Source organism: Nelumbo nucifera, chromosome 1 (assembly GCF_055504915.1).
Source record: "Nelumbo nucifera cultivar China Antique chromosome 1, China Antique-T2T, whole genome shotgun sequence".
NCBI lineage: Eukaryota > Viridiplantae > Streptophyta > Magnoliopsida > Proteales > Nelumbonaceae > Nelumbo > Nelumbo nucifera.
In genome coordinates, this window is record NC_142649.1 from 169,855,526 (window position 1) to 169,868,199 (window position 12,674).

The 12,674-nt window shown below is 37.1% G+C and overlaps 1 protein-coding gene across 4 annotated transcripts in view; it reads right to left on the reverse strand.

Annotated features, from left to right (window-relative positions):
- The window catches only part of LOC104596532 (uncharacterized), a 69,666-nt gene that overhangs the window by 47,151 nt on the left and 9,841 nt on the right, over window positions 1-12,674 (reverse strand). For all 4 annotated transcript variants that reach the window (XM_088895197.1, XM_010257731.3, XM_088895196.1 and 1 more), the window contains one exon: window positions 7,713-7,812. In XM_088895197.1, the coding sequence (XP_088751323.1) occupies window positions 7,713-7,812 (100 nt within the window). The remainder of the gene's footprint in view (window positions 1-7,712; window positions 7,813-12,674) is intronic.

Sequence of the window (12,674 nt, forward strand, 5' to 3'; positions counted from 1 at the left end):
TTGATTCTGGTATCAAACTGAGTTAAAACAAATTCATGAAATTGCCTCACAAGTCTTGGAACTTCTTCACGAGATTTCATTAGGTATATCCAAGTGAATCTAGAAAAGTCATCAATAAACAGAATGAAATATCTGTAGCCCCCCATAGAAGATAAGTGGTAAAGGCCCCACACATCATAGTGCACAATCTTAAAAGGAGAAGAGGATCTTTTATTGCCCAAAGGATAACTGTTTCTACAATGCTTTGATAACTGACAAAACTCACAATTAAGACTGGACACACTGACTCCCTTAAACAGTTCAGGAAATAGATGACTTAAAGCAGAAAAAGACAAATGACCCAAACGACAATGACTCAACATGATTCGACTGACAGACTCTGACAAGGTAGATCCAAAGGCAGCATTCTTAGGATGATCAATGCATTGTCCAGGAGTGTCAAGCAGGTATATTCCATTCGCTTCATGGCCACTCCCAATCACCTTCCGAGATTCCAGGTCCGGAAAAACACAATGAGAAGGAAAAAATGTTACACAACAATTCAATGATTTGGTTAAGCTACTTATAGATAACAAATTAGTATTCAATCTAGGTACATGAAGGGTGGAGGATAGGAGTAAGGAGTCTGTAGCCCTGACAGTTCCCTTGCCAGAAATAGAGGCAAGAAAGCCATCAGCTAAGGTGATTTTGTCACGGCCAGAAAGCAAATCATATGAAACAAACAAAGTGGAAATATTGGTCATGTGAACAGAAGCACCTGAGTCTATGATCCAAGGGATCTTAGGATTACCTGAGGTGGTTGCATGGTTAGCAAAAGCCCTTATACCTGAGTGAGCAAATGCAGTGGTGACTGAATTTTCTGAAGGGTTGGATGATGAGGTCACTCCTTCAAGATGGCTGATCATCTTTCCAAACTTTTCATACTCAGCCTTCATGGCTGCCAATTGTGCATAAGCAGACTCAATTTCAGCATCTGTACCCGTGGCTGCATTTGCACTCCCTGTCTTCCTACCATCATTTTTCTTCTGAAATCGAGCAGGAACAAGTTCGGGATGTAATTTCCAACACTTGTCCTTTGTGTGCTTTGGCTTCTTGCAATACTCACAAGACAACCTCTTTCTTTCCAGTTCCACTGGGAGCCCCTATAACTCCATTGGGTTTAACCCCCATATTTGCAAATGCATTAGTGCCAACTCCTTGTACCTGTACCTTCTTCTACTTTCTTCACTACTGACTAAAGCATATGCTTGTGATAGTGAGACACTTTCCTTGGACAGAATATTTTGTTTTGTGATGTCATATTCAGGGTTTAGCCCAGTTAGGAACTCAAAAACTCTGTTCCTTTCAACTAATTTCCGGTAGGTCTCTGCATCTGTTAGGGAAACGGTTGTGGAGATGGCCTTTGGAAAGAAAGAGATTGTGGCATGAGGTGGTGGGAAGCATTCATGGGAGGTCAAAGAATGGATGGGATGCTAGTGTATCGAGGCAAGCTAACCTAGCAGCACCTTGGAAGGCTATTCACAACACCCTTCCTCAATTCCTCAATTTTATCAGGTATGAAGTTTGTTCTGGCAACTCTATCCTTTTTTGGGAGGATATTTGGGTAGGAAACTCACCGTTAAAGGATTTGTTCCCCTCGCTTTTTTCTATTTCTTTGTACAAAAAAGAGGTGGTCTCAAAATTTGTCTCACCCTTGAGAACACCCTTAGATCCTACTTGGGATTTTGGTTATCGTAGAGGACTTAGGGATGTTGAAATTGAGTCTCTTTCTTTTTTGCTTGGGTGTCTTAATCAGGTTTGTTTGGATCCCTCCAAGCCAGATAAGAGGGTTTGGACTCCTAGACCCAATGGAACCTTCACTTGTGCTTCTTTTTTCAAGTCCATCTCTCAACTTTCTACTCACCAACCCTTTCCGTCAAAAGAAATTTGGTGTAGGCCAGTCCCCCCAAAAATTATGGCTTTTTGTTGGGAAGTTTTCCATGGGAAAGTAAACACTTTAGACAACCTACAAAAGAGAAGACCTTTTCTCTGTATTTCTCCTAATTGGTGTATCCTCTGTAGAGCTCACGATGAGGATTGTTACCATCTATTAGTATCTTGTCCCTTTTCTGCAGACCTTTGGGCTTGGCTACTCTCGTTGTTTGGGGGTAGTTGGAGTCTACCAGCAGAAGTTCACATGCTCTTCAACCATTCTACATTTTATTGGCCTACAAAAATAGGGAGAATTATGTGGAGATGTGCTCGTGCTGCCTTGACTTGGACTCTTTGGGAAGAAATGAATCTCAGAATTTTTCAAGATAAGGAAAAGAACAGCCAAGATTTGAAAGATTGTGTGTTAAACAGGGCAATACATTGGTTGAAGACCTTGGAAATCTTTCGTCAATTCTCCTTTAATGACATTTGGAGAAATTGGTTAGCAGTAGCAAGGTGCTCATCTTTAAAGGCCAAATCAATTACAAGCTGGTCTCCTCCACCCGAAGACTCAATTAAGTTGAACTTTGATGGATGCAGCATGGGTAATCCAGGATTATCCGGAATGGGGGGTGCTTTGAGAAATGAGAAGGGAGAGATTTTGTTGCTCTACTCAGGTCCTTTGGGAATTGGGAATTCCATCAGGGCAGAACTTTTAGCTGTTGTACAAGGGGTCCAATTTGCAAACCAGCTGGGGGTACAACAACTAATAATCGAGGGGGATTCCAAAGTGGTGGTGGGTTGGTTGAAAAATTCTGAAGAGGCTATGTGGCAATACAAGAATGAAATGAAGAAATTTAGTTGGTTGACAAGGAATATGTTGGTCACTGTACAGTGAGTGGGGAGATCAGCAAATACCTTGTCAGATGTGTTAGCTAAGCAAGGGGTAAATAGGGAAGAATTATTTTGGGCTCAGTTGTGATTCTTGTTTTTCTTTCCTAGTTTACTTGTAAGTTTCAAGGAGGGGTTGCAGCTCGCGCCTCTCACTGGGATGATGTATGAACTCACTCTAATTTGCTTCTGAATCAATAAACTTACTATTATTCATCAAAAAACAGTGGGCCGAATGGAGGTGTGCTTTGAATGCTTTAACAAACCTTCCAAATAACAAAATAACTCAGCAAAGAACTGAGAAAACAACTTACAGTATCTCTGGTTTGAACTTCAAACCAGGCCGAACACTTTGCTCACTGAGCTAGCTTCGAAATCCCTTTTTCTCTGATTTCAAATCAGGCTGAAAACTTGCTCTCTGACTCTTCCCGGTCACCGAACCCTTCTCCAAGTGTATAGAAACTTGGGCACCTTCCAATGACCTCCAAGAACCAGGCGAATGACTGTAAACATTCAGCCCTAGAACCTCCTCATGTAGTTGGCTGAACTAGAACCACATGAGGGACACGCCAAGCAGTGACCCGCTCTGATACCAAGTTGAAAAACAGTCCTAGAAGTATGGGATTGTGCTAGAAAACCAGAAAAACTAACAAGAGAAGATTAGAGAAGATTAGAGAAGAAGAGAGAGAGAGAGCTGCGGCAAGGAGAGTTAGGGGATGAGGAGTTCGAACTTAAACCTCCCTCTAACACTCTAATACTCTTTTATTAAGTTAATCTTTTAGTAATTACAAGAGAGGTCCTTAGTTGGACATGAGATTACAAAAAAGGAACATAGAAGAGTATGGGCCCAGAATAAGGCCCATTACAGAGAAGAACATAAAGATAATATACAGTAACAGCCTATGGGCCATTCGGCCCATCTTCTCTACACACTTTATAAGTCCAAGGATCAACTCCACTTTCCTGGCCTTGAAACCTAAAAAGGGAGATGTTGTCCAACCGAAAGACTTTAGGCCCATCAACCTAGTGACTAGTATTTATAAAATTATGGCCAAAGTGTTGTCGTTAAAGTTAAAACTAGCCCTTTCTAATTTAATAAGCCAATCACAAGGGACCTTCATTCAAGGAAGACAGATTATAGATAAAATTTTGATAGCAAATAAATGTGTGGGGGACTTCAAGAGAAGGGGGAAGAAAGGTTTCATATGTAAACTGGACTTGGAGAAAGCGTATGACATGGTTGATTGGTCTTTTTTGTTGGAGTCCCTGAGGAACTTTGAGTTTGGAGAGAAATGGTGTGGTTGGATAGAGGCTTGTTTAAAAACTTGCCATTTTTCAATTTTAGTTAACAAAGTGGTTAGAGACTTCTTTCCAGCCTCTAGAGGGTTGAGACAAGGGGATCCCCTTTATCCTTTCCTTTTCACTCTGGTAGCTAACATGTTTAGTAGGCTCATTTCGAGAGCTAATGGTTTGGACATGTTTAGAGGATGGAGGGTAGGAAGAGAGGGTATTGTGGTAACACACTTGCAATTTGCAAATGATACAATCATTTTTGCGAGACTGGAGATCCCTTAAAGGCTAGGAACTTGAAATGAGTAATAAAGATGTTTGAATGCATGTCGAAGTTGAAGGTCAATTTCAAAAAGAGTTGTGTAATGGGGGTAAATTTGGATATGGAGGAGTTAAGTGAGGTAGCAGAGTCCTTAGGTTGCCTTACCTCTAGCTGGCCTTTGAAGTACTTGGGTATGCCTTTAAGAGATAGTCCAAGATAAGGAAGATTTTGGAATCCGATTGTAGAAAAATGCACAAAGAAGCTGGCAGTTTTGAAGAGAAACTACATTTCCCTCGGGGGTCGTATCACTTTAATAAGAGCTACTCTTGCGGACTTGCCAACTTACCTTCTCTTGGTCTTTAGAATGCCACAAAAGGTGATTTTGAAGGTAGAGAAAGTCATGAGGGATTTTTTGTGGGAGTCAAAGGAAGGGAGAAAGAATCATGTGGTTAGGTGGGAAATAGTGTGTAGGAGGAAGAAGCAGGGGGGTTTGGGATTAGGCAATCTAAGGAAGAAAAATACAGCCTTGCTAGGCTGTGGAGGAGGCCTCTAGAAAGGGAAAGACTTTGGCATAAAGTTGCAAGGAGTATGCATGGTATTGCAGGCAATGGTTGGGATGTTGGTGTATCTCGGCGGGCTACACTAAAATCTCCATGGAAGGCTATTCATAGTATTCTTCCTGTTTTCTTGAATCTGATCAGGTATGAAGCTTGTACTGGAGATAGGGTTTTGTTTTGGGAGGATGTTTAGATTGGTGACTTCACCCTCAAGGACCTCTTTCCCTCCTTGTATTCCATCTCGTGTTTTAAAAACGAGCCAATTCAAAGGTTTGTGCCTCCCCCCTTTTTCTTTTGGTATAAACTAGAGGCTGGGTTTTAGAAGAGATTTGAGAGATTTTGAGCTTGACCAGGTTGCTTTGCTCCTTAAAATTATTGATCCTGTTTGCTTAGATCCGTCTTCTCCAGATACTTGTATTTGGAAGCCTTTGCCCTCGGGATCCTTTTCTTGTGCTTCTTTCTTTGCTTCCTTGTGCTCCTCATCGCTGCCTCAACCTTTTCATAACAAGGAAGTTTGGTCCAAACCTGTCCCTCCAAAAGTGGGACCCCTTTGTTGAGAAGTCTCCCTTGGAAAAATCAACACTTTGGATGTTTTGCAAAAAAGAAGACCTAGTTTTTGCATCTCTCCTAACTGGTGTACCCTTTGCAAAGCAAATGAAGAAAGTTGCTACCATATACTAATCACTTGCCCTTTTGTTGTAGGCCTTTGGGAAAAGCTTTTTGATCTTTTTGGGTGCAGGTGGACAGAACCGGAGCAGATTTGCAATCTTTTTGACCCTACAACTTTCAGGTGGCCAAAGAGAAGAGGAAGAGTTTTGTGCAGGTGTGCTAGAGCTGCTTTGGTGTGGACTGTGTGGCAGGAACGAAATACTAGTCTTTTTTTATTGGAAACGGTAACTTCATTAAATAACTTTCCAGATTTAAGTACAGATGTCAGCTAAACCATTAGCTTATCTTTCTTACAAAAATACTAGACTTTAATGACAAGGAGAGGGATCAGACATGTGTGTTAGAAAGTATTTTATGTAGGGCCATAAATAAAATCCTTGGACCTGTTCTCATCCTACTCTTTTGATGATATAAATAGGAATTGGGAACGACTAGCCAAAAGTTCTGCAGTCAGAAGCAAGTCTTTGGAGGATTGGAAGCCTCCAGATGTAGGCTTCATTAAATTAAAATTTGATGGCAGTAGTTTGGGCAACCCGGGGCCATCTGGAATAGGGGGAGTCTTTAGAAATGCTGAGGGCCAGATTGTAGCTCTATTTTCTGGTCCTATAGGGATGGGAGATTCAGTTAATGCAGAACTCCAAGCTGTTATACAAGGAGCAGAAATTGCAAAAGAGTTGGCAGTGGAGCATTTAATGACTGAAGGTGACTCCAAATTGGTTAATGGATAGCTAAAAGAACCGGAGATGGCAGCCTGGCCTTATAGGGGGGCTTTGAGAAGATTTAAGTGGCTAAGATCAAATATCTCAGTCACAGTTCAATGGGAAAGAAGATCGGCAAATGGGCTGGCAGATTTCCTAGCCAAACAAGGAGTACATAGGAATCAGATCTTTTGGGCTAAATTGTAAGCTTTATGATGTAGTTTGGAGGCTGCACCTCACGCCTCTTTGTGGGAGTTGTATGATGTATACTGTGTTTTTATTCTAATTAATAAAATTATCATTATCTATCAAAAAAAATAAGTGGGATATATACCACAGTCTTTTGTTCACTGATAAATCAAAAGAGAGTTCAGATTTGTTTACAGCATACATTAATACATATCTTTATTTTACTTTCTCTCAAAAAAAAATTATTAATGAAAAAGGAAAGAACAGGGTGATAAGAAATTTCCCAGCAAAACAAACCCACCCAAAAACAAAAAAAACTAAAACAGAAAATCAGCCCTACAAAGTCCAGTACACCCTGAGAAATCCAAACCCAGATACAACTGCAAAAACCCCAAACAAATATCACACATACCCCTCCCACCAAACACTAGAAAAGACAAGCGAAAAACTGCAGGTCCAACACCCTTCCAACCCCAAACAACTCAAGCTTTATCCATTTTCTCCACGTATCCTTTGTCTAAAACGTAGCTCTCACTTCTCACCTGAGAAACTTTCTGTCTTCTTCCCCTTCTTCTTTAGTCCCATCCCATATACTCCCAACTTTAACCAAGTGAAAGCTTTTGAGACTTGCATCGTTTGATTAGTTTTCCGTCTTCTAAATCTTCTTACTGCATTAGGATAGATACCTTCATATTCCGATGGTTCCACGTTGAGTATTACCACAAGAATGTTTATCCATTCTTTTACTCAAATTCCTTTTCTTTAATCTTAATCTCTATCCTTGTCTCTTTTATTGGTCTTTTATTGCCCCCATGCTTCCCAACTATATTATAGTCTTTTTTTCTGTTCGTCCTTACCTCTTGCTTGATCTTCTCTCCCTCCCTTTTTTGAACGTTTAGGTATCTATCCCCCCTCACTGTTATTTTCTGCAGACCCTCTTTATAGCAAGGTAATCCTTGTCAACAATCTATTCTATAGGCTTCTGATTCATGGATTTCTTTCTTGACTAGAACCTTTAGGGAATGTTCACTAATATGTAAGGTTTTGTTTTTCAAAACAAAAACAATATGATTTTGTTGATTAGGCAGTTATTTTTGTTTTGCAAAACAAAATCATATATATGTGAACACCCCCTGAGCCCTCTACCTTACCTACCACTTGCATAATTTTGCAGGAAATACCTATCTGTCATACATCAGGTCACATAAATATGCATGCAATAATATAAATTTTCTGTTTACATACCGATTGAACTGCATTTAAAAGCCGTCGACACATTCCTTGACGTCTATAGATATGACGGGTTCCAATAAATGGCATCTCAGCCAACCTGGTCCCATGGATCCTATATAACAAGGTATAAAACCAGGTGAAACAAATTGAGGATTTAGGACAACACTAATGTTTTAATAGTTTTTTGATTATAAACAAAAAGGTTCTAATGCAAAATAGGAAAACATTACCAACCAAAATGGAATATCATGAAATACGAAAGATGGTAGTAGAAAATTGCAAACCAGGAAAACAAAGCCTCATAAGAGAAGGTGTTTCTGAAATAAGACACACTAGTCTTCCATTACTAGCAATATAGCTGCATCTAAACCACAAATATGTACTCCAGAAAAAAGAAGAAAAATAAATAAATAAATGAAAAAAATGTGCATATTCAAAGTATATACAAGATGGTAAACTGCTTCCCTATCAACAATATAAGATGACAAGGAAAAAAACCAAGATAATGCTTCCTAAAAGAAAGTCCCTATAAAAAACATAAATTAGTTAACTGAAGGAAATAGAGCATTTCCAAAAATAGAATATCTGTTTTCAAATGCTTCCTTCACAATCATTTTGTGCCTCTTTGAAATAATGCAAGCTAAATGCTAATTATTGATACTTAGGAAGGATGAAATAGTTCCAGTTTTCTGTGCACTTAATGCCATTATAGACAAGTAAACGATGACAATACTTCATTGACAAATATGGTAGCAGAGTTCAGAAACTTCTCTCCAATGGAGTTCTATGCTGAGCTGGAAATTGAAAATTTAGTTTTAGAATGTGACAAGTATTTGTAATTCATCAAAAAAAAAATGTGACAAGTATTTGTAAACTATAAAAGTGACAGGTGTAATACATATAAGAGGATTTAACACTGGATGTAATAATTGAAGGATAGTTACTTGTTCTTCATTGTTGCAGGACAAAAGAATTTTAAGGTGCAAGATAAGTCGGATGATAAAGCAAGTGCATTAAGTTCCCACTAGCCTAAGATTAACCTCAACTTCAATCACAACCTCAAAAAAAAATGTCTTTGCCAAGTAAAAGAAAAGGACAACAGAACTTGAGTGTGGTTTTTTTATCAGCAAGAACTGGGTTATGGTTCTATATTTTTTATCAATGGTTCCATAAGCATTTAATTGGATTATTTGCAAAGCAAGGATATGAAGATCTTAAGCTCACATTTATATTGATGCAAGTAGTCTCACCATGAAAGTTGCGAGTTATTGATTAAAAAATAGTCTCAGCATGGTTTGATCATTAACCAAGAAAACGTTTTGACTTATTTGCATACTGTTCTGAGCGTACAGAGTACTACAATGTAATGCAGGACTTGGTTTGCATTTTCCTACCAAAAATATTTTGATCACAGATAAAAGAAATGCAATAATTATTCATCAAAAATAAATAAAAGAAATGCAATAACTGAAGGGGAAGATTTAAACACTCCCTCCTTTTGCCAACTTTGGCAGTACTAAAAGATCTATTAACTTTTTCGCTACCAAAAGTGAAATACTTGCCACTAACAACCTTGATCTCCTTGATTATGGTGCTAGACTTTTTATGAATCACATTTAACAATTACATGTTGACATGTGAAAGAGTAACTAAAGCTATTTTATATATTATTTTGAATGTTCTAAAAATCATAACCACATCAAAAATCACAAAATAGTTCATTCAATTCAAATTGTCAATCATATAATAAATAATAAAATTCTAAGATTATTTGTTTTTAGAAATATCCCAAAATAACAAAATATATAAAGAAGAAGCTTTTTTTGTAAACAACTAAAAGCTTAAATATATAACAAAAAAATGATTCAACTTCATTTTCTACCAAATTGACCAACTAATTAAGACAATAATGTTTTACCACCCATACTCTAGATGTAAGATACTTCAAGTCAGAAAACCCACGTGCAATAGCTTTTTAACCAACACATGATGGAAAGACTCAAAGAGGTCACCAAATGGAAGTTTTAATTAAAATAATTCCTCCTCTAGTAACATTTTGAAAACAAAAGGCCATAAAAATAAGAAAAAAGAAACACAAGATACAGTACTACATCCTAGTAAAACTGATCTGAATCATATGTATATATACATCCAAGTCAAACCATAAGATTCACAAATTGCAAACAATAATTACAAGACTCTTTCAGAAATTACTTAATCTCAAGATTTTAACTGGAAATCTTTGAATCATGAATGGTGTTGCAAATCATATGATTTGAATCTGTAGTTGGTGGCCTGTCACATAGCTTTTGCTTGACTTCCTCTTGTTATAAATTTTAACTTTTTCTTTCATTTTGGTTTGTTGGTTTAATTGATTGAAGTTGTTGCATATTCTCCAATAGTCCCCATACTTATGTGTTGAATTTGTGCTAAAATGATAAGAAAAAGAAGCCAAGGAAGGGAATGTAGAATGCTTATTTCAAATTATAACATTTTCTTCTGAACTTTTACTGAAATTTGGCATGTGAAACATGGAATGGTTGTTTATTGAGGAACAATGAAACTTATACCTTATTGTTGTTTATAATTAATGTTCTTTTGGAAGTTGAATCATCTAATTAATTAGGTGTTCATTTTTGTTAATTGATTGTTCTGTCAAAGTTAAGACTTAGGCAAATACTACGGTGCAGTTGTGAAGCAAAAAAACATGAAGCAGTAATAAAGTGAGACAGCACAGTTGACATATTTAACATTGTTAAAATCTTTAACGTGACTGATAATTATAACTTGCGAAATGTGAACCAATAAAAAGTAAATAGGCCATGTGACATCTTTAACGTGATTGGTTGATATTGAGATTTAACATGTCACAAATATTCAGTTCTGCACCATAGTAAGATTTTAAGACTTAAAAGAACAATACCAATGGGACTCAAACCCACAACTACTGACCATAAGACCACCACTCTACCAACTGAACCAGATGACTATATTAGCACTTTAGCTTTATGTTTTCTTTTTTTTTTTTTTTGATAAGTAAAAATTCTTTAAATGTTTCATTAAATCAGTAAAGATAAACAACTGTTACCAGCTTCCCCAATGGAGGCAAGAGGTGCAGCCTCTGTCATAAAGAAAAAACAGCACTTTAGCTTTATGCTTTCCTGATAATCTATTATTGTCTATAAGTGTTACTCACTAGTTTAAAATTTCTTTTAAGCCTTAAACCTCAACTCTCCTAACTTCTCCCAGACCAACTAATGTGCCTTTGCTTTTTACCCTTCTAAACTTTCTTGCAAAAGGAGTTTTATTTTATAGAAAAAGAAAAGCTCAATAAAAAAGGAACAAGGATACAAGGTTTACTGAGAAAAAATCTCTATTGAAATAAGGAAATGTGCAAGAAGAACCTTCCCACATGCTATCTCTAAAAAAGATGACCACACCCCAAGCCACAATCCACAATCAAAACCAAACGTAACTTCAGCAAGAAAAAGTGCTCAACTCCAGCTCCACCCTTGACTCCCTTCAATAAACAGCCCACCATCCTCACACAGCTGAAAACTGTACCTTATTATTTGTCTACTAAAAAAACTAATTTACAAACACACTGATCTATTGTTACTCATCAGAAAAAAAGACTTATCATCTATCCAACATTTATAATTTCATCAGCCTTACTCATGTTTCATTTGCCAATTCAATTAACAAAATTGTGGCAAACTCATCAACTCCAAAGAATAACTACCCAAGCTCCTTATTAATTTGCAATTTTCGGAAAATTATAGTTGTATCATAAATCGTAAAGGTCTTTAAATTGAATTTATCATATTGTAAGATTTTTTTTCTGATTTTTCTAAGTGTTATCAAAAACAATAAAAACTACCTAAAGTTTCTCAAAAAAATAGGAAAAAAAGTGACTTTGCACCACAACTTTCAGCTTATAGACATCATATAAGTAGGTAGTAGTAGTCGCAAATCGCAATTACACTACCTTTCATACATACCATAATCAATGTTCATAATTCAATAGATGCCATGGTATGACTAAAGACCATTTTCCCTCAGTTATCCATATCCCCAAGCTTCTTAAAGAAAAAGAACCATAATGTTCTCTAGTCTATTGTTTCAATTGTTAAAATCAAGCAAGCATCATGGAAAATGCTAAAATAAGAGACTGCTAGGCTGCATACAGTCCACACAGATTCAAGAACAAAATAATTCAAATTTCAAACTACACACACCAGTACAATAATGAGACACTGCAGATAAACAATACCCCTCAAAAATGGAAAATAATAGGGCAAAGCCTCTTTTTATATCATAAACAATGGGAAGAATCCCTGTTTTGCATCAAAAAAGGAGGGAAATAGCAGAGAAGATCCCCTGTTTTATGACCCTGTTTGCATAAAAAAAAGGCGAAATTGATAGAGAAGATCCCTTTTGTGTAAAAAATGATGGAAAAAAAGAATGTGGTGGAACCCCTGTTTTTGCATCAAAAGAAGAGGGGAAAATTAGAGCAGCGCCCCTGTTTTATGTCAAAAAAGGATGAATAAAAATGGAGTGGAGCTGGACACTCCTGTTCTTGCATCAAAAGAAGAGGGTTTCAGAATAATAGGCAAGAGCCCCTTAGTACAGCAAAGAAAAAGCAAGAAGAAAATATCAAAAAAAAAAAGAGAGAGAGAAAAAGTAAGAAGAAGAAGAAGAAGAACAGCAGCAGCAATCAAAAAACAAAAAGAAAAATATTTACCTCGAACACAAGCTAGCAATAATCAAAAGGACTTGGCTTTGGAGCTTCCAAAGCAACAGTCATGGAGGAGGGTTTCTCCTCCCGTCCGAACCTTTTCGTATAAGAGTTTCATTTGATTGACTAATTAAGTTATACATATGAAATGTCATGATTGCCCCTTTCTATGTCAATGAAACTTTAAAATGAGGACTAACGCAGCCCATTTTAAACCACTGTTTAACAGTAATCAT